Raw genomic sequence first — 22,586 nt, 5'->3', positions numbered from 1 at the left:
AAGGTTCTCAGGGTTATCTAACATGTGTTGAGGGTATTCATGACTTTCAGGGGTCGCTGAATGAAACTTGCAAAAAAACATTGAAAAAAAACACACAAAGGTGACTTTGTTTCTGAAAAATTGCCAATGGTGCACAATAAATGACATAGAGGTGAGAGGCAGAAGAAGCATGAAGGATGAGTATGACATCACTTGCTCCTCCCCCTGCCCTCTGATCATCACTCCGCTGTGTCTACAGAAGCCAAACAGAGATTACATCAGTTACTCAAATACATAACACACACAGAAACACACATACACTATAAACCACTGCTGATACTAGAATTAGTTATATAACAGATTTGGACTGAACGTGGCTAAATGACTGCTGGCCTAATGAGACCAGAGAGCACTGATCTGCTGGTGAAGGCAAATGAAGTGAGTGAAGCTTGTGCAGTCGTCAGGGTGGATAAAGTCATTATGATGTTGAAGATGTAGCCTCTCTCTTTCTCATTTAAAGAAATAATGCAGACTGAGCCTTATCTAAAGCTCAGACATATGTGAGTGAGATTTTCTTCGATGCTAGCCGGGTTTTAAGGGCTTAAGATCTTCTCGAGGAAACCCGTCTCAGATATTAAAGCGACGCGGAGGTCTGGGACAAATATCTGCCAGTCCAACGCAGAATCTTCTGCAAAATCCATTAAGTGGAGCCAATGATTTCACTTAAGTTTGTTTGAAAGCGTCCGTCAAACTGGTGACATCTGTATGTCGGTGTGTAGTGGCTAGTGAAGTGTTAAAAGCCGGGATTGAAAGGAAAAGGAAAACACCAACCCGAGGACTCCCAGCAGGCTCGGCGCTCTGCGTCTCCCTCTTCCTTTGCTCCTGAGCCACGACGTCTTTCAGATACTCGTTTACCTGAAAGACAAACAAGAGTCAGCTTCACTGAGCCGGCAGCAGCTTCAATAAGACAAATTCACTACAAGGAACAGAGTATGACTGATGCTTCATCTTCAGCTCTTTACTGCTTTGATATAAACAGTGATAGTTAAGTTGAAAAGTTTGTAAGAATTGAATGTAATGTCGGTGTTTCTGACTGGAATATCTTGCGACCCCACTGTGCACTGTGGAATTTCAGCGCTCAAGCTACAAGAGCCTGACATTGATGAAATGCCTCTGAGCGACTTGCAACATGTGAAACTGGGACTTGTGATACTGAACAAGGTGACTTACTTCAAGTTCAGGATACGGTACAACCCCAATGACCAGTGTCTTACAGTCTGTCCTTGTGTAGTTACAGTAAATCTGTCATTTTAATAAGAGGTACCATATCCCACCTTGTTGATCCAGGTGTTCACCGCATCCTCTGTATCATAAGGCGTTTCCACCTCAGGGTCGCAAGACGAGTAGTGACGAATGCAGGCCATCACCTTCTCGACGCTCACCGTCTCCACTGTGTACGCCGTCATCAGAGTGTCGATCATCGCCAGGTGAGCGCTCTGGAAGTGAAACAAGTACAGAGAAAGATTTAGAGGGTGAAAAGCAGCGGCTTTGAGGTTCGTTTACTGCAGATAGTATATTTGAAGTGTTTTTAGCCAATGCTCTCAATCACCAGCTTAAAAAGGTCAAACCCAACTGCAAAGATCAACACCTTGGTCAAGTTTAAATGGTGACCGATAAGAGGAGGACGGATGAGGAAGTAAGCCGGGTTTGTTTGCTTGACACTGGATCTGAAGAGACGGATGACTTTCCTCTGAGATGAACTGAACCATGACAGCAGCGGGTTAATCTCAGTTTACAGATTGAGCTGTCAGACGACAAGAACTCTGGTACTTTAACAGAATCAAGATTATAAAACGAGCATTTCTCCTGCACGTTATCATGTTCATGTCCACCGAGCGAGCCAATAAGAAATGCATGAGCTAGACTGCAAACATGTTTCTGAGCAGCTTAAAAGACATCTTCCTGACAACTGAGTCCAATTAATAGAATTTGCATCGATGTTTTCTTTTTTTTAACTACTTATATAAATCCATTTTGGACACATGAAGTCCATCATACAATGTCACAACAGTCTGTAACTGTGAACATCTTTTCATCGGGTAAGACTGTGGTTGATTCAGTTTTGTGGCTTCAATCAGTATGTCAGTAAATCTAAGACAAATGTCGGACTCTGAAGTCGTCTATTATCATGTATTATTAGCAGCATGTTGTATGACCCGACTACTCTGGCAGTGCTCCCAAAAGGAACTCTTTGGACATTTCAAGTTTCAATCTGACATTAAACGCGATACGAGGAACAGAACAAGGAAAGGTGTGGTTAGCAGTTCTACACCGCAATATGCAGATAACTTTACACAATCATTTTCAGTATAATATAAAAATAATAATATAGCAGTAAGTCTATGTCATACCTTTATCTCTCTTCTCTACTGTCCGAATGGTGGATATCAGTTTTTGTGATGAAACTTGTCTCAATCCTTATCCACAATGATGCCATGTTCTTGTCATTACTATGCATTTCCTGCAATCATGACTAGTTGTGTCATTTGTTCCAACAAAAAACAAGGACTGAAACTTCACAGGGAGGAGGCTGTGGTATGGGATGAGTACATGACTTTGACACCTGCGACAGGTGAAACAGTCGATCTTTGCTTCCTTTAACGACCCGTCTTTAGTGGCAAGGATCTTTCCCCAAACTCAACTTCCCTATTCACGACTTCTACAACTATAAATGCAGCTATGAATATTTTTACTTTTGAAGACTGATGCCTAATAATCCCATAGTAACCAGCTATGTTACATCATGATACAGACGCTATGTAACATAACATTATTTCTCTAAACACAGACCAGTACAGAGGTTCAGAGCCTCGTAGGCAGAAATCATATCAACTGTCATACGCGTTTACATACTTTAAGCAACACTGCACTGACATATAATGGATCCCTTTAATTTGCAATGTGAGTAAGCTAAATGTGGACGAACTTGAAGTAAAATAAAACATTGCTTTTACTACACCATGGTGAAATGGTGTAATCTGTGTATTTTAGTTCCTCTGTTAGTCTATACTGTCTTGTGTAACCACCACACACACACACATCCAGGAAACAAAACGCCAAATATTTATACTTGAGCGGCAGGTTTTCCATGAGCTAACCCAATTAATGAGCCGTACATTCAAAGCGGCGCCTTGAAGACCCTCTATGATGCAGTGAAGTGCACATGAGTCACAGGAACGGAACAATGTCTGAAACAAATCACTGGAGGGTGTTATGGTGAGAGTGATGCTGGAGAGCTGTGATGTTCGCTCACTCTGTCGCTAACAAACAACTTGTGATTTTGTGCTAATAATAAGGCCGGGCTTGATTCCATGTTGGGCTACTCATTCACGCATATCATTCCTTTATGTGTTTTTCATTTTGTTTTTCTCACTCTGTGCCACTTCTGTGATGGCAGCAGGAGAAACCAAAGAGATTTTCTTTCCCCAAATATACAGCATGATATATTGGCTCTCAAGTTTGCAACTATAAGTGCATTTTAGCTCTGAAATGAATTTGCTGTGTAACTGTAGCTTAATGCTTAATTTCCTCCATCTCTAATCAGGCAACCGAGCGGCAAACCAATCCCATTTAATAACATACTGCCAAGATGTTTCCTATCGCCCTTCATTTAGCCTGTCCAAACATTGTACAATATTATCCCAGAGACAGACAACCAAATGCACACACATGAACATCCTGTTATCAGTACTAACAAATCTGCTCTGTTTTTCCACAACAAACAATCAACTCCAGGCGAGATCCATTTTAAAAAGGCCAAGGGACCAGCGTCATTCCTCCAAGGCCTCTTCTGCCTCCTGTTTCCTCCCTTCTGCCGAGCAACTTGAGGCTATGGATTTGGATCTGCTGTGGTCCGATGGGATAAAATGACAACAAGGTGAACTAATCTCGTTTACTAGACCACAGACCCGCAGCCTCGCATCATATGATACCCGGCCATTGTGTGTGGAGCAAGAGGCTTAGTGTAGGACCACATCCTCCTTCCAAGATCCGGGTCTTTCTGGCACTGGGCTCATGCATACTGTCTTCAGTAACAAAAGAACAGTTTCTGACTTCTGATGGAAAGGCTGACATTTTCTGCATGTCCTTTTTTTAATGCCCCAAATTTACAAAACTTGAAATTGTTCAACATTCGAAGCTCTGACTTTATGGCAGGACAGAGTCCTGTGGCTAAAATGGTACTCGGGACACTCAGACTCCTCACTAATCTAATATAGCGGTGGTGGTGGTGGTGGTGGTTGACATCAAAAATCGGTTACTGATCTGCTGTAAATGCGAGTCTGTAAATAAACAATATGCAATGCCATCATATGACAATGAGATTGTTTTTCTTCATATCAGCTGACCCTATGATAGAGCTTCATTGTTGCCCCATTATAGTTGAATACATGAGGAAAATGCCTCTTTAAAGGTCCTCTGCATTCAGTGCTCACAAAGCTAATACAGCAGATGCTGTAACTGAATTACTTCAGAGCTTCTGTACTGTGTAACACTCGCAGAAAAATGGTCAGTGGAAGGATCAGCTGACCATCTGGAAATGTCAGATGAGAGCTCGATGAATGAGTAAAGGCTCCAGTGACCAGATGAATGCACAGTGGTAGTGGTGGTTGGATGGTGAACAGGAGTTGAAGAAGAGAGGGATGAAGAATGAAAAGCAAGAAAACCATTTTTCCCTGCCCAAAGAAAGGGTTAGCCTTTTACTTCGAGCAGACCTGCCAGTCGTTCGCAATAAGATGTGATGTCCAATGACGTGGTGCTTTCTAACCTTTAGGTTTGCTGAGCATGTATGCTTTCCTTCAGCATCGCTTTACTTCATATTCATAAGTTTATACATATCCACATCTTCAAGCTGCCCAGCACGACCTCTGTCTTCCACTGTTGGCCTCACTGGAGCGTTCAGGGATTAAATGCCTTGCTTGAGGGTATCTATTTGGCTGCAAGAGGGGAAAAATGTTACTAATTCATTCAAAATCTAAAAATATAAGACTGCTTTTAGTCTCTGCTCCCCCCAGGATACTGCCTTCATCATAGGATGATGCCATATGATGCAGTGAGCCGTTCTGTAGGCAAGACACACAATCATTTTTGCTCTCTCATCTAAGCTGATTAGGTCCATACATCTTATTTTGATTTCTCATGAGGTAAGAAAATGCTCCTTCACGGTCAATATCCTGTTTTTATTATACCGCTACATTAATATCTGTCTGTATTTCCACCCGGGGAGATAAGCAGACACTGTTCATCTTTGGTACCGCAGAAGCCTGATTTAACGTTGCACAAAAGAAATGAGCAGAAACAAACCAGCGGCCTACAAAAAGATGGCGTGTCGTGTGTTTCACCTCAGTGTTGTGTGTCTGTTGTGAATAAACTAAAATCTCCATTGTTATAGAGGTCTGAGCTGCTTGTTGTGGCCTGAACCTGGTAGCGGAAGATGCTCAATACTCCAGTACCTCACCATTACTGCGAAGGATCTATGAAAAATGTTTCTGTGAAATCATTACAATGACTTTATTCCACTGCAACATGATCTGAACTGAGGTAATGACGACAGTAATGTCTTTACCACAATGTACAGTCAAAGCTTCAAGGGGCTTCAGTGGGCCACGGCTAACGATCAGTCTGTGCCGTTTTTTTTTATTGTAGTGCAAGGCTTCAGCGGTTATTTATGATAATCCCAAAGTTTTTATATCAACTTCAACATCAAAAATCAGTAGGTGCAGAAAATGACCCGAAGCGGGACGAACCTAAATCATCCGACTGCAGTCTCACAGGAAATGCAGTCTGCTTTTAGTACTACAGCTCTCCTGTCCAGGCCCACAGGCGCCATGCTGGGGCATATGGAGAAAAATTCAACTGTCGAACGTCAGGTAACTTCACGCCAACTCAGCTGGACACGGAAAAGCTCTCAGCTGTACCTCTCTCTGCTCTCTTCTGAAGGTCACCACAAGCACTTAAAGTAAAGAAAAAGCACAGTGCCGCCTCTTCATATAATATATATATATATATATATATATATATATATATATATATATATATTCTTTGCTTTAGTGAAAAAGAAAGTGATGATAGGGTACAACAAAGGTCAAGAGCTAATCTAGTTTGGAGAATCACAGGAGGTGATGTGAGAGCCACTGTTCTGTGGCACCTTCACTAAAAAAGAATCAACTTTATTTCTAAAATGTTGCCTTTGTTTTTCCAGGATAGTCCATAACGAACTAACTAACTTTATCGAACTCTATCTCGAGAGAATGGAAGTTAAAATAGCAGTACAGCTTTCTTACAATACTCAGCTCAGCAAGACTTTTATTTCATGCACTTGCTGATGTTTACTAAAAGTCGGTGACGTTCGCCTCAGCCAGCTATAGCAGAAAATCCTTGAATTTAAATCTCTGGAAACTACAACTAACACACATACCCGTGCACACTTTCGGCTGCACAAAATACCAACCGTGAGGTCTGGCATCACTTGTGGGAGTGGAGCTTTTAAGCACAATACCTTCCCCCTCCATATGCTCCAAAACCCCAACTAGCAATTATGTGGAAACCTCAAAGCTAACCTTAGAACACTATCTGGGGACACGACCGCGGCTACCAGCCAGCGCCGACACAGCCTGCAGATACGCCTGCACTCCAAATCCTTCCATCCATGTTTGAAAAGGCCGTCTGGGTTGAAGCTGTTTCATGTGATAAAAGAGTGTTTGATTTCATTTGAAGGGAAATACCACTCATTTCACATAAACACGATCTGCGTTTATTTTACTGTTCAGACCAAATCCCAGTGAGAATGCGTATAGGACCACAGTGGGACATTTGCTTTTAGCTAAATCTGGTATTTTTTCTAAAAGTTAGGAATGCCTTTGTCCAAAAACCTGCATTTCTCTTTATGGGATTGTCTCCATTTCACACAATGTGAGATCTCAGCGCTCTAGAACTGGGTCTTCAACGAAGCAGAACACAATGCTGCAGATTATCTGCAGAGCGTTGGATCCTGGTTGTCTTCTGTCTGCACACGGTCCTAAATGTCTATTTATGTGTAGAGACAGAGAGAATTCTACACTCTGTTAATGTTTCTATGAACATCTATATCCAACAATCCAGGCTAGTGCAGTCGATGTAGTGTTCGAATCAATCATTTGCCATGTTATTATTATGTTGTTGTTATTGTACCTGTTTGGGACATTTCAAAATCATGTTTGGTGTTTCATTCATAAGTGCAGAGAAATCGCAATAAAAACCCCACTAGAATAGTATAACCATAACGCTTGTTTAATTTAATCTTAGAAAATGAGATTCCTGTATGAAGCTGCGCACAGGGCCAACATCTGTGGCAGCATAAATTCATTGCGGATTAAGTGCTATTATAGCTTAACCAACACGTGTAATGTCAGTAATAAGGAGAGCCAGGTGAATAATTTAAGATATGTAGAGTGAGAATGATTTGTTACTAAAATCCCCCGCTCTACATTCTAAAGAACATAGGTTTTCTCTGTTGGTGTAATAAGCTTATGGTGCCATTTAAACCAGATCAAGCATTCAATAATAACATCTGCACGTTCAACAGAGCATTTTACTCTCTTCTTCTTCATGTATGACGTAAAGGGACCAAAGACGCTGATCTGTAGCGTCCACGTCTTTCCATTATTCTCACATTGGCTCCTCACCTGGGATCAATGTGCCTCAGGTTACCCTACCCGGAGCTGTTTAATCTGAACACACACTCTCCTTCATTACAACAGACACATTTGGTTTCACTGACTGCATTCTGAAAACATTTCCGCATACTATAGACTGACAAATTAATCATGACTCATTGGCTACTGAGCTGTGTTTGACCAGCTCATATGGAACACAAGCTGAATGTTTTCTCTCTCTACACTATGTGTCTAGACAAATGTAGTCCTGTTGTCAGGTTTGATGCCTCAACCCTTAACGTGTGGACTCAGCATCACTGATTTTTCTTTCCAGATAAAAAGCAAACAAAACATATCGGCCTGAAACACAGTCTAACTCGAGCCAGTGCAGAAAGACGCTCTGGACTCATCACGCGATGTGCTCGCTTGCTCATCCATCCATACTGTGCTGCCTGGGAGTCGCCGCCGGCACTGAGCGTAACGTACTGGCTGTGACTTTGTCGAAGCAGAGACACAGAAACTACTTGGATGGGCTTCCCTTCCACCATGCGGCTTCAGCTCGTCTTTGTTCGTAAGATCAAGCGGAAGAGGAAGAGAATCAGGACAGAGGAAGCTAGTTTGAAGTATTTTTTTCTGGCACTCAGGTTAGCTTTCCGTACTTCCCTGTATGTGTGTGTGTGTGTGTGTGTGTGTGTGTGTGTGATGCAGCGTCTTAGAAATGCCATCTGCCTGCTCCTACACATCCAGCATTTCAGTATACTCTGCCTCAGAGCGTGGCAGTGTTCTCACAGTACATGACAAGCTCAGACTGCACATACGACATATGCGAGCATGAGCACCCCCACTCTTGCACCCACTTACACACACACACACACACACACACACACGCACACTGCCTACTGGAGTGTAACCATGGAAACGGAGCGCCTGCCCAATAGGGGTTGTGATGGAGGAAGCAGAAGAAAGGAAACTAGCAGCAGGAAGCAAATTCACCCCTATTCATCCACATGCAATACAGGAAATGATTAATCAATCTGTCACACAGACACTTTTTATCAATAGAGAATGTTAAATATGTAATAATCTTTGTATTAACATGTATACGTAGTGACTGTTCACCTTTACATACATACACATATACAACTCACGCGCTTAAAACACCTTTTTAAGCATTTATTCTCGAACTACAGAATAAATCGCTTATTGTACACATTAGAGATGCATTTGCCATTATGGTTGGATTTGAAAGCATTCTCTAACATATGTGTGAGTATGAACCCGAGTCTGCTTTATAGCTTTTCTGACATACAGTCCCATAGAAGCCACTAACGTATAAGGTACGTCTTACTCTCAGCAGTTCACAGCATACAGCCATGATAAAGTCTGATTTAAACAGCAACATGACCTATTTAATACAGCTTTATTAAATATTCAAGTGGACATTCAAGGTTCGGCAGCTTGGAAGAATACATCAATCTTCACTGCGACGAGGTCAAGGAAGTAGAGAGTACATCTCCAGGTCACTTCCCTGCGGCTGATCGACAGGCTTTTCTCCAGGAAACTGTGAAGCACTGGTGGTAACGCAGGTCGTGGCACATTTTGTCATGTGACCAGTTCATTAAGTAGATGATGGTGTAAACAATAGCTGTACGGATTCTATTACTGGTCTTTGTTTTGTGATATAGAGATTTTTATGAATAAATAATATTTTTTATTAATTATGTCTACTTATACATAGTTATATTTCAGATTTTTTCAAATTGTTGTTGTTTATATATATGATGTTAGCACGTGTGTTGTTTATTCCAAGCAATGCAGCAAAACTCCTGCTGTGATATCCGAAGAAAAGTCTGGATTTACTCACTTGTACTTAAAGTATAAAAGATGGACACAATTTCACCTGAAAGCCACAACCACAGTCCTACAACTTTGCAAAGGTAATTTGAACCCAGTGAAGGGAAAAAAAACTGTGTTCCCCTTTCCTCATTATCACTGCAGAGGTGCCCTTGAGCAAGACAATTAAGCGTCAGTGCTCCAGTGGGTCTGCTCTGTACCCAGCAGATCGTTTGAATGTGGAGGAGAGTGTAGTTGCAAAAGACTGTTCACGTTGATCAAAAAAATACAAAATGCCGAACAAAGCTGAACTCGCAGCAGTGACACTTTGAAAATAACTCAAATCTGGAACAAGTATTATCAAACTTAGCAATTACAGCCTTCTGATAAAATAATTTCAGCTATTATAATTGCTTGCAGCGGCGCTTCATGTGGGCCGTAATGCTAGAATAATATTTTCAGATCCTCAGCCCACCTCCACATCTCTGCCTCGCTCTCTGTGAGCACTACAGGTGGAGGAGAGCGTCAGCGGTACAGAGCGCGTGTGGGCGACTTCGTGGGCGGTGACTGAGATCATCTTCACATGTGGGAATCCGTCACATGGCCGAATACAGAAGGATGAGTGGGCAGTACAGTGACAGAAGGGGGCAGGAAGGATGAGATTAAAATGCGAAGTCAGTCGGCAAACCCAGTAGAAACGTCAGTGACTGTTCTCGGTTATGACATGTGTCACACGAGACATCATCAGCATCTAACTCTGCCGCTGACTGGCCTGCTAAAAGCTCCCCTCCAACATCCCCTGAAGTTGATTATTCTGTAAATTCTTATACCTTATGCAAACTGCTGAGTTAAAGAAAATGCTTCGCTTAAAATGCCACGAAGCAGCGCTTTATGACATTGCTGCGCTGTGATCCAGAGCAGCTTAGAGCTGCAGGTAGGTGCTCAGTCTCTTGCTCTATCACAGTCTGCTTCAGGAATGTTTTCCGGCATCGCTAACTATTCCAGAGGGAGAAAAAAACCGTTTCTCCTGCCCTTCAAGCAGGCTCTGCACACTCCCACAGAGCTCAGCCTGGGCAGCGTCTGGCCACCTCGTCAACCCTTAGTTAGATGTTGAAGCAGTGTCTAAATAATAGATGATCCCCCCCCCCCACAGAGCTGTCATTTCAATGTGCAGCAGGTAATCCACATGAACCGTCTCAAGTGTGCAGTGTCCTCACAGACAACTATATTACACAGTGTTGCTGCATCTTTCTTTTTCTCACCTCATTCAACATTACAACTCATTTTTAAAAAAGGGACTGACGGATCCATCTAACATCAGTTAAGCTATGCTGCAATTAAACCTTCATCACTTATCAGATCACGCTGCTGTAGATATCATGCTAATGATGTAATTTGAGGGCAATTTAATGGGAATGATGGATGATGAAGGAATGGATGAATGCTAAAAGAGGAGGAATGAGAGCAGAGTTGTGGCTAAGTGAATGAAAAGTGAGGGGAAAAGGGAGGTGTTTGGGAAATGCTATGGATTGAGCGGCAAGATGGGGACGAAGGGAGGCCGGGGATGATGTTATGGCGGTGAAAGAGTGGGGAAGAGTGAAAGGACAGATGCAGAATATAAGGATGAAAGACAATGAAATGAAAGATAGAATCAGGACGAGTAAAATATACTGAGAAAATAAGAAATAAACAGCACACAAGGATACATAGGAATCCCTCAGGTGTGGACACATAAGCACGTACACAAAATGTGAGATGAGCTCGTACTAAATCACTTGAAATGTAAACCCCAGCACAACTTAAATACATTTAGAATTTGCATAGAAGGGAAATTAAAACTAGCGAGACTCTACAAACAGACTGCCGGCAAACTGTGTGCTAATCGTGTCTCAATTGCAATTCACTGGAGCAGTAAAGCCTCCTATCGAGACTTTGCCCCCAAAATAATGAGGATCCCTCGTTCCCACTCAGCGGGAGGCCTGCAGAGTCATCTCTGAAGTGAGCTCCAACAACAAAGACATGGAGAGAGAAGCCATGCAGACAGTGAGAGATGAGAGAGACACAGAGGGCAGTGAGTGGATGCCTTCAGGTCTATAGTCAGCTTGCACTGTTAAAATGTCGGCTTCATCCCCAGACTGGCTTGAAAAATGTGGAAAAGGGAATAAATAACTTCCCTTCTGTCTTGTGCATTTTCACTGGTTAACCGTTGATTTTGTAATATATTTTGAATCAAATTAGCATTAAATAAATTGTTGTTATTATGCGCAGTTATTGGCCATTAAGAAACAATGCGATTCACACACTTCTGATGTGTTTTTTTCCACAGACTGCTGTCTACCCCAACCTCCACCCCAACCTCCACCCCAAGCCTCTGTCTGTTTTCGTTTGAAAGAAATAAGCAAATGAACTAACTTTCCTCAAATGATAATACTTTTACTGGTACGGACTATGGGTACGGAGTACCTGACCGTACCGGCCTACTTTCATCCCTGATGGAAACCCCTTTTTATCAATCCCTACCAGCAGAGTAACTTCATTCATCCCTGTCAAAAGTAAGCCTGAAGGTCAACTGAATAAGGTTTATTAAATTCTATTAATATTTCTATTCATTCAGCTCTTTGTAGACACCTGTGCTGACCTTTCAAAATAAAATACCGTGACTGAAAGACACATTACACTATACTAGACAACATACACGATCAACCAACTTGTACATGTGTGCATGCAAGCAGACGTGTGTGAGTGGCGGTACAACTTCCAGAACGTCCTCTTTCCTGGTCAACTGAAGTTTAAAAGACACGCTGGGGGGAATGCCGGAATGAGGAAAGATGAAATATGCCTCAGGGACTGACAAACAGGAAAGTCACTATCTCTATGACATAATAATAACTTGATGCTCACAAGGAAGGAACTTGAGTGTTTTTGCGTAAAAGCCAACACAACTATTACTGTACTATATAGTAACCACAACCTTCAGAAAAGGGTTTCCAAATCTCCCTTACCATTTGCAGAGGCCTCTTCCGAAGGTCCCTTTCAGTTACCAGCCTCTCTTGGTCGGTGACGTAGAGTCCGCGCTGAGCCAGCGCCTGAATGACGGCATCGTGGCCCAGCAGGGGCTTCGGAGCGTCGCTCTTCAGGACGAGGCTGCCGGCCCGGCAGTAGAGGTCTGCGGACAGCAGGAGGCTGGTCACGGGAGGCTTCAGGTGCTCCTGCTCATACTGGTCTGTGTAGAAGGGGTCCTTTAGGTCTGCCGGGATGCTGTCTGTACGATGGAGGGGAAAAAGTGGGATTCGTGGTAAGAGACTGCAGTAACTTCCAGGGGAAGCCTAATTGAGAAGAACACTGTGCGGCATACCGAGATATAAACTGAGGAATAACATAATTAATTCATGTTTTAATATATGAAAACAAAGCCCCTTTGTCATAACTTTCTCACATGAATTTAAATTCTGTAGCAAAACTATGGAATAAACAAGTGAGCTGAAGTACAGTGGTTTTTTGGTAAGTCCGCTTAATTTTTCATTGCCGTGCTTTGTTGGTGTTTTGGCGTCGATGTGTGTGTGGATAGACCTCGGCGTTGCTATAGCAACTGCAGGAGGAGAGGAACCCGATCGATGCATCTCGTCTGTATCTCTGCAGCTTCCAGCTCTCTGGGAACACCCCTCTCACTGCCGGCCTCATCAAAGAGAGAGCCTGCAAGTGTGTGTGTGTGTGTGTGTGTGTGTGTGTGTGTGTGTGTGTGTGTGTGTGTCCACTGCAAGGGGATAGTCCATAATTCAAAAACATTGCCTTTTTTTTATTGCTTTTGTCTTGCACCTTTCTTGACAGTGTTTGCTGAGCTGAGAAGCTTTTTTTTATAAACCATTGCTTGAAAAGAGAAAGCTTCGAGTCTACTGTACAGAAAATATCAAACGTTCTTTTTCCAACAACAGATTGAACAAACAAAAAAATAATTATGATGAATTGTTTTTACATAAAAGAGGCGGGCACACACTCCAGATGCAGAGCTCATCACTGCGCCAGCAGCAGGAGAATAGATGTAAATTCTGATAACAGCCTGGGTGTACACAGAGAGAGATGTGGCATGTGGTGACAGCTTTACATTCTCCCTCACCGCTGCCCATCATCCAACACACACACACACACACAAAACTGTCCATGAACACACAGTTCACTCAGCGACAGCAGCAACTATCTGGGTTATATCCTTCTCCTTTAAGTACCGTTATTCATGTTATTGATCGCAAACAAAGAAATTAATCTTTTCTCTAGCACTCCCCCTTCGTCCTCCACAGGGAGGTCAGAGGTCAGGCTGAGCTCCAGGGAAACTCGCCTGAAGCTGGTAGAATGCTCAGGAAATTTACAAATGCCATTTTATTTCATGTTATTTTTCACCACGCAGGCTTTTCTGAAGCCCCAACGGTGTCTTCCACTATTTGTTGGCCGTGGCTCACATTGTCACTGTGATGAATCTGCTCATTTTAGAAGACAGGAACGAGTCCGGATACTCGTTAAGGGAACGTGGAGAGAATCAAACGTACTCACTTACATTTTACCCATCACTCGAATCACAGTGCATCTACTCTGAGCTCTGCTCATGAACCCGTGGTTGTCTCGCACATTAAACTCTGGTATCAGTTTGTGCTTCGTAGTATTTTTTCGAAACAGCTACTGCACAGGCTCCATCTTGCTCCATCTACTAGACTGTGTATGCTTGATGCGGCCCCGCGTTGGCGTAAAAGAGGCAGATGCATGTGAAGCATTGGGAGCAGCGTCGGCAGGGATCTGTGGTTGAGCCCGCTCTCTCTCTCTCTCTCGCTCGCTCTTCCCTGCACTCTCCCTCACCCTCTCTCTGGAGAGAGCTGTATTTTTGGAATCAGCCCATTTCATTCAGCCCTGGTTGAAAATACACAAGAGGATCTGCAAGGAATCACATGTTTGCTGGGCTATTACAACACAGTGCAAAGGGATAATGTGCTCAGTGGCGACAGCAGAAGGATATCTTTGTCTGCACTGCTCAGACAAACAGAGCTGTATTGGTTATTTTAGAGCGGAATTCAGCAGATTTTGTTATTATAGGGTGCAACCAGAACCCCGTGTTTGAGTCAGCTTGCGAATATAATTCACCACAGGGGCCACCTGTTTTTGAATCAAGTAATTTTGTTTTGTCTGGGCAGACAAAATAAATGCTGCTATCAAAACATGAATAATCACAGATTGTTTCATAGCTCCCACTTACATGTGAACTGTGTAGAATCAAACAGTGGTTAACACAAGCACACTGACTGTACTGTCTGAGGTCTCTCACAAGGTAATCTGCCTCAGGACTCAGCTTTAGACCTAAATCGTTTCCACTTCAGTGGAAGTGAATGGAGCAAGGCCTCATTTAAGGCCAAACTGCTGCTCATTGTATTGTATTTATAGTGACATGTTTATACATGTGCCAAATTATATGATGCATCTCTCCAAACCAATCAAAGTGGATGTTAAGCCAAAATGATGACTCTGATTCAGGTTAACAACAAACATGAAGTAGGATCAAATGTCTCAGTGTATGATGATGTGTCACATGGGAAATCAATGATGAGACACTCAACTAAGGTAGGCATAGTGTGCTTAATGTGAAATTAGGTTTTGTAGCAGCAAGGTATCTCTTACAAAATGCTCTAAATTGAATACAAAGAAAATGTCGATTAATAAGACCTAATAAAATGAGCTGATCTAAGTGACTTCATATACTGGGTTGGGTTTTGGCCAGCGGCCATTGCTACGCATTGTAGAAAACAAGATGTCAATCATACCAGTTCTCCCACATTAATGGCTCAGAAGAAAAGTTATGTTGTGCGTCACTGTTTACTCGTGTTACCTTATCAGCCCGTCACCGAGCACATCACGATGTCATGTGCAGTGGGGTAATGCCTAGAGTTTGAAGAGACTGTGGAATTATGCCTCTGAAGGCTAAGAATCCTCATTCTCCCTCAAATGTGTGTGTGTGTGTATGTAACATGCCACCAGTCCAAAGTCACAATAATATGAAGGGGATTGTGACATCATGAGTTACTTTTACTGTGATTCCATGTTGTTGTAATTGCCACTGATGGACAACAGAGGGTGATAAGAGTTGTATTTACCCCCAAAAACACCTCTGGTAATTTGATAATGTATGAAAGAGCACATCCACCCATCAATCCCAGGTCAAAATGACACAATACGGTTGTGGTTGTACAATCAAATGCATTTTAAATGTGCAATATTTTAAAAAGCTGCCGGTGAATGTGCATTATATTATCCAGTAAGACTTCATAAAAGCCTATTTTTAAATCATTCACATTATTTATTCTGACTGATTTCTCAGCATCAGTGCTTTGCAGTACAGTCTAACAAAACCAAAAGAAAAGGATATTCCTTCTCAAGTCAACAACCACGGCACTAAATTGGCTCCTTTGAATACATTTTGATCCCTCGGCTGATGATGACGTGTGAGGTGAGCCTCTGTCTATGAGCCACACTAGCCAGATACTCACACTGAATTGCCATTTTGTTTTCACCGCACTGTTCAAAATGTAGGTGGCGATTACATTCCCTACATTAGGTCTCAATTAAGTTTAATATCCATTGAACATATACTTGAGTTCACCAAGTTAGTTCATTTTCAAATAAATCCCTTCGGACTGCGTTTTCATTGCAAAACAGATTTTAAAGTTGATTTTTGTCCTTTGATGATCAACACACCTTTTCATTTACCCCACAATCACTGTTAACAAGTACATCATTCGTGTGCTATAGAACCTGCTCACAATGCTTAATACAGATCTCATGAGATGCATCTCTTTCTAAATGTGTTCCCTAAAGGTGACGTCATTTGGGACACCTTCCCACCTCCACGTTTCTACACTGAATAGGTATAATAATCACGACTCCCTTTCCATTCAGTAGGACTAGATATGTATTGATCACATGGGATCCAACACAGGAAACTGGTTTTTATCGCTCCCCTTGGGATGATATTTATTGCCTTTCCAATAGGCAATTCATTTAAGATGCTCAATGGGGCGATGCTGTTTGTGGGCCACACAGTTTGAACTCTGATGGAAAATCACTGTGCGATTTCTACAATACTGCCTCGTGTAGTAATCAATGATGAGTCCACAGTGGGTCTATTTAGGCTCTGCAGTATAACGCTGTTGTTTGCTTTGAGGACTGTTTTTGGTGTCTTCACCTATGACAATGAACAACATGTATATTGGCCATGTATTGCATCAGGTAATTAATTAAAATGCTTACGAACATGCATTGGGGGAAGAAAAAAAACAAACTCTTCATGCAGCGTGCAGGTAATTCTATGGAGGTCCAGTAATGCACCTACCTGTCCCGTATGCTTTGGCCACCAGCCACGTGAGGCTGCAACAGATTTTGGCTCGGGAGAAGTCATAGTGCTCAAAGGACTTTATTGATGGAGCGACGAAGGTCTTCTTGACGTCCCTGACGTCTTGAACTTCGCCCATGTTTCTCCCCTTTATTGTATTCGTGAAGCCTATGAAGCAACACAACGCGAAAGCATCCCACCACTCCGGAATGTGTTGGAAAACGAGCTGTAAATTAGGAGATGCGGTGTCTTTCCGCAGACAATTCACAAGTCCTTTCAGTCATAAAATGCTAGATTTGCTGCGGGTTTTGTCGTCTCGTTCAGACTCTTTTGACACAATGAGTCGCTAGTTTTGGCGTTTTTCATCCATACTGCTGTCTATCAGTTGAAGTGGGTTCGTCAGACCAAGCTGGGAAGGTTTCCTCGGATTTCAGAGGTGAAACTGCTCTTCGGCTGGAATGGAAACTGAACTATTTCCATTGTTTGCGTTCTTTGGAAGCAGGCAGCTTCTCCCTTTCACGTCCATTTACTCTTGAATTGATAACCTATGTGTTTGTCTTTCTATCCCTTGGTGCCGCGGTGCGGTTTTCCTGCCGCACTGTGGCTCCCAAAGCCTAGCGCCTTTGTAGCGCAGTGCGCATGCGCGGAAGGTACCTTCTAGACTGTCAGGAATATTAGCAGTTTGGTTTAGGGGTATGTTGTTTTGGCCCTGTAGTGTATTGTATATTTCTACAATTAGTTTTAAGTGGTATATTGTTGAACCTCATGACGGTAGGCTTATTCAAATCTTGTAATTTAATATCCTTATAGCACGTGACTGCACAGCTTAGTTCTAATGTTTAAATTTTCGATGAGCATTTGAATGTCACATGAAAAGAGGACAGCGTGCCCACGTACAATTTGCCAGAAAACAAGAAAAAGCTGAAATTAAACATGCCGTCGTAGAAGACTGATATACAACTAAAGTGTTTCATTGTTTTTCATTTTATTTGATTTAATCAAAACACGTAAATTGGACGGTCTGTTATAAAGGAGCCCAACGGCCCACATAAGGTAGAGCAAAAAATACGCTGCTGTTCTACGAACCACATTTCCCAGCGTGCAATAAAACATTAACTACGTCATAAGTCTGCGCCGGGAGATTGTTTTGAACCGTTCGAAGATAGCGCGTTGGAAACTGTTCGAAGGAGGTATGTGTAACGTTAATGCTAATCATTTATATTAATCACTGTATGCTGTACAAGCCCAAGTCAGCCTTCTCACCATTTTGAGAAGTTGTTGTTTCTATCAAAACTATGACATCGAATTACTTGACACTAGCTTAATGTTTACATCTGTTTCTCTGGTGTTCACAGGTTAACGATCAAGATGTTTATGCCAAGAGCCCTGAAAGTGAAGAGACCTGCCGGGGTCTCAGGCCACACTTTGAGTAAGAAAAGCAAGGTAGGCGAGGGGGAGAGAGAAGATCCAGGCGGGTCAGCAACACCTGTTCAGAAGGAGGACGCATGTGAAGACACCAAACCACAGGAGGAGGCAATACAAGCAGGTGGAGACTCTGCAGGTTTGACGGAGAGCTCAGTGCAAGAAGATGGACCTAAGTCTGACTCAAATGATACTGGTGAGGAGGAGGAGGAGGAAGAACCTGTCAAATCATTCAAAAAGAGCCAGAGATGGCCAGAGCCAGGAGAGCCTGTCTGTGTAATGTGTGCTCGCTATGGGGAGTACATTTGTGACAGCACTGACAATGATGTTTGCAGTCTTGAGTGCAAAGCCAAACATCTGGCCCAAATGGGGATGGGGACTGGGGCAGATGTGTTTACCCGTAAGGACAAAGATGGAGACGAAAGGACTCGACCTCAACAGCCGACAGTTGACACTGGTGGAGCGGGTGAAAGGGAGGCCGCCTACTCCTACAGGGACGATCTGTTCATATCGGGCCTAACGGATGAGCAGGTCCAGAGGATTAAACGGGAGCTGGGCATTGAAACCCAGGGGGGAGACGTCAGGAGACCCATCGTTGAGTTTGAACACTGTGGCTTCCCCGCCACGCTCGGTGGCAACCTGAAAAAGGCCGGCTACGAGGCGCCAACTCCGGTCCAGATGCAGATGGTCCCTGTTGGCCTCAGTGGCAGGGACGTGATCGTCAGCGCTGACACGGGCTCAGGGAAGACGGTAGCCTTCCTGCTGCCAGTGGTAGTGAGGGCCATGGAGGTACAGTAACGCAACTAACAGCCTAATCTTTGAATGAATTTCTTCTCAAGAGAAACAACTTGATATCATAATAATAAATAGTATTTAACTATTCACACAACCTCTCTCGTATGGAGTCGATAACTTTTGCTTTGGGATTGCCTGCCGTAAGATGCTGGACATTTTCTTTCTTTATTTTTTAGAAACCAGCACACGGTGTAAGTGGCCCTGTGGCTCTCATCCTGACCCCCACCAGGGAGCTGGCCATTCAGATAGAGAGACAGGCCAAGGAGTTGGTGCTGGGCCTCCCCAACATGAGAACTGCACTGCTGGTGGGCGGCATGCCGCTTCCCCAACAACTCCACCGCCTCAAAAGCAGCATCAAAGTACAGTCTATGTTTTTACAGTCATTTCCTCCCCTCCAACAATCACATTTGTTTTTTTGAGTCTTCAGCTTTCCACAGCGTCGTGTTCTTCTATTATTCCCCTCTTTAGGTTATCATAGCCACCCCTGGGCGACTCCTTGAGATCCTGAAGCAGAAGGCAGTGCAGCTGGACAAAGTCAAGGTTGTGGTGGTTGATGAGGTATGACATCACACGTCCGATTTGCTGACAGTCCAGCACTCAGGTTTCCAGCATTGAACAAACTTTAAAGGTGCTTAGTTAGAAAAGAATCTGATCATATCTTAAGTCACTTAATATCCCAAAACATGCTGTAAAATTGAGGGTTTCATCAACTTCATGACAATAGTTTTCCAAGTGTTCCGTTCTATGCTTTTAAGTGTGCAGAAATGGAGAAATGTATTTGTGATGTATCCTGTAGGTCGACACGATGTTGAAGATGGGCTTCCAGCAGCAGGTGCTGGAGGTTTTGGAGCAAATCCCAGAAGAACACCAAACTCTGCTGGTGTCGGCCACCATCCCAAAAGGGACGGAGGAGCTGGCTGCCCGATTGGTCCGTGACCCTGTCCGTATTGCTATTGGAGAGAAGAACCAGCCCTGTGCCAACGTGAGGCAGATCCTGCTATGGTTAGAGGAACCCTCCAAGAAGAAGAAGCTGTTTGAGATTCTCAATGTAGGTTGTAGACTTGAGGTTTTGATTCTGAACAATGTCTTGAAGAGGTATGTTAACAGTCTCCTTGAAGCTCACTTTCACTGCCAACTTAGGCTTTCTTTGAAAGGTCAGCAGTTTTCTTTGTTCTTGTGTAAAACAAAGATTAATTGTACTATGGGGAGCCAGAAAGTGGTGGGGGGAAAAAAACACAGAAAGTGGGTAATTATCCAAATTGTAGTTTATAGTTATTCAGTCTCGATACGCACTGGCACCAGCTTGGTATTATATTAACTGCCTGTGTAAAGGTGGTGATTCCTCAAGCTCCAAGGGCCAGTCTTCCCACTGCACCATATTTAGACAGCCATTTCTGCAGCCCTGGCCCTGATCTGGAGGAAATGGGTGGGCCTGAGCCATGGCCCCACTCCAGGAATCCCAGCAGTGGCTTGGACCATTTATACAAAGCAGGACAGGAAGTGTCTGCTGTAGTTAAGTCAGTGAAGAAGTGCTGTTAGACCATTGTGTGAGCCACGGGAGCTACTTCTCTGTGTAGTCACAGAGATGATGATGGTGACGGTGACGGTGATGTTCTTTTTTTTTTTAAGTACATGTATTTAGGCTGTGGAATGCTGTTCTTTGTCCAGGTGTGAATGGAAAGATATAAATTGAGACCAGATGGAAAATAGGGAAAGTTGTCACTTATCTGTTACAGTTTGTCAAGCTTGAACCTTTTTGGTTGCAGTAAACCCAAAATACAGCCAAACGGGTGAATGTGATCTTTTTGAGCATGTCAGACAGTGCAAGTGTCAACATGATAGCACACTATCACTATAGACATTACATATATACACTATATACTGCTATTAGAAATAGTCAACATCTGAGTCAACATCTAGTCAACATCTGAGGAGCTCAATCTGTATATAGAGTTACTGAAAAATCTGAATGTGAAAATATAGAGCCGTGTAATACAATCTCACACCGCTCCTTTGTTTTTCCCTTGCTGCCTTGCAGGACAGTAAGCTGTACCAGCCTCCAGTGGTGGTTTTCGTGGACTGTAAACTGGGGGCTGATCTACTGTGCGAGGCGGTCGCTAAGGTGACGGACCTTAAAACTGTGGCAATCCACTCTGACAAGACCCAGCGGGAACGCAACCGCATCCTCCGGGTGAGGCCAGCGGCAGCTAGAACACGCACTGTCAAGTGGATATATAGCAGTTGCTCCTCAATAGCTTTTAGCTGGAGGCCACCGACACCTAGAGCTGAGGCTAAACGCGCTAAACGGGAAATAAATAACTAAGTACAAGTTTCAGATGGATTCCTCACTACACTGCAGTGCATTTACTGTATGTTCTATTTCTGCTAATTTAAGCTATTCATACTCTTCGGTATACTGAGAAAATATTTAACTTGCAACTTTAGTCCTGCAGCGTACATATTTCCTCCAGTATTTAAGTCCTGACCGTGCTAATGTTTATGTCACATTGGTTGGTGAAAATTAAGTAATTCATAACATTTGGGGTTTTGACAATGCTTAACACGACGGTTTAATATTTGCTCTGTGTCATCCTCAGGGTCTTCTGGATGGAGACTTTGAAGTGGTAATCAGTACAGGTGTGCTGGGCAGAGGATTGGACCTCGTCAACGTCAGACTGGTGGTTAACTTTGACATGCCAAACACAATGGATGAGTATGTCCATCAGGTTGGTAATAACACCCGGAGTAGAACAGTGGTGAAGTTCAGAGTGTGTGTGTGCTTTTTGTTTTGTTTGTTTTATTAAAGCGACATAAGACGACATCCTTCATCTCTTCCCATCCAGGTTGGCAGGGCGGGTCGACTGGGACACAGAGGAACAGCCATCACCTTTCTGAACAACAACAACAAACGTGTCTTCATAGAGGTGGTGAAGCGGGTCAAGCCCACGGGGTCCATCCTGCCACCTCAGCTCCTTAATTCCCCCCACCTCCACGAGCAGCAGAGGAGGGAAAGACAAAAGGCCAAGCAAGGGTCCGACGACACGCTGGTCACTAAGAACAACCTCTTGGACATCATAAGGAAACACGACCGTCGGAAGAAATAGTCTGTTCTTCTTCTTGTCTATTTATTTGGTAAAATGCTTATTGAAAAAAAATATATATATTTGACATAATCTCAATAAATGGCCTAATGTAAGACATTTTTTATAGAGAAGAAGTATCCTCTAATCCACAGACTCGGTCTTTCCTGCCACTGCAATGGTGTCTTAAAAAATAAAATAAAATGGCTTTTGAATTTTTGTTTTTGAACAGAAGATCTTGATTACATTTTCAACTTTTATATTGCACATATATACTTTGGTATTGATACTGATATTGCACATTGAATGAATGAGTAATTTTCCAGGATTTTTTTATATGGTATGTGTGGTATTGAGCAAGCCACTGAATCCATCCTACCTCAGAACGGCCTCTAGCTGATGGGGCAATCTGTATGACTG

At 43.1% G+C, this 22,586-nt stretch overlaps 2 protein-coding genes across 2 annotated transcripts in view; one reads left to right on the top strand and one right to left on the bottom strand.

The window, feature by feature from the left end:
* Positions 1 to 17,053, bottom strand: part of camsap2a (calmodulin regulated spectrin-associated protein family, member 2a) — a 40,752-nt gene extending 23,699 nt beyond the window's left edge. Inside the window, exons 1-4 of the mRNA XM_076088144.1 lie at positions 16,870 to 17,053; positions 12,506 to 12,765; positions 1,314 to 1,475; positions 811 to 894 (exon numbers count right to left, since the gene is read on the bottom strand). Coding sequence (XP_075944259.1) covers positions 811 to 894; positions 1,314 to 1,475; positions 12,506 to 12,765; positions 16,870 to 17,008 — 645 coding nt within the window. The 5' untranslated portion in view covers positions 17,009 to 17,053. The remainder of the gene's footprint in view (positions 1 to 810; positions 895 to 1,313; positions 1,476 to 12,505; positions 12,766 to 16,869) is intronic.
* A 902-nt stretch (positions 17,054 to 17,955) lies between these two features.
* Positions 17,956 to 22,385, top strand: ddx59 (DEAD (Asp-Glu-Ala-Asp) box polypeptide 59). The gene is made up of 8 exons (XM_076088141.1): positions 17,956 to 18,059; positions 18,225 to 19,080; positions 19,263 to 19,445; positions 19,555 to 19,644; positions 19,883 to 20,134; positions 21,125 to 21,277; positions 21,684 to 21,812; positions 21,930 to 22,385. Exons 2-8 carry the CDS (start codon positions 18,238 to 18,240, stop codon positions 22,188 to 22,190), a joined length of 1,911 nt encoding a protein of 636 aa, XP_075944256.1. The 5' UTR covers positions 17,956 to 18,059; positions 18,225 to 18,237; the 3' UTR covers positions 22,191 to 22,385.
* Positions 22,386 to 22,586: the final 201 nt, after the last annotated feature.

This window comes from Anarhichas minor, unplaced genomic scaffold (assembly GCF_050575085.1).
Source record: "Anarhichas minor isolate MPS153535 unplaced genomic scaffold, ASM5057508v1 ptg000010l, whole genome shotgun sequence".
NCBI classification, from domain to species: Eukaryota; Metazoa; Chordata; class Actinopteri; order Perciformes; family Anarhichadidae; genus Anarhichas; species Anarhichas minor.
The sequence above is the reverse complement of the archived record's forward strand: the minus strand, read 5'-3'. Positions and strand labels throughout refer to the sequence as shown.

Excerpts from the sequence above, each read along its gene's own strand:
- ddx59 (XM_076088141.1), top strand. The coding sequence starts at position 18,238 with ATGTTTATGCCAAGAGCCCTGAAAGTGAAGAGACCTGCCGGGGTCTCA. Across the intron at positions 21,278-21,683 it reads AACGCAACCGCATCCTCCGG|GGTCTTCTGGATGGAGACTT; the intron begins GTGAGGCCAGCG and ends TGTCATCCTCAG. Across the intron at positions 21,813-21,929 it reads TGGATGAGTATGTCCATCAG|GTTGGCAGGGCGGGTCGACT; the intron begins GTTGGTAATAAC and ends CTTCCCATCCAG.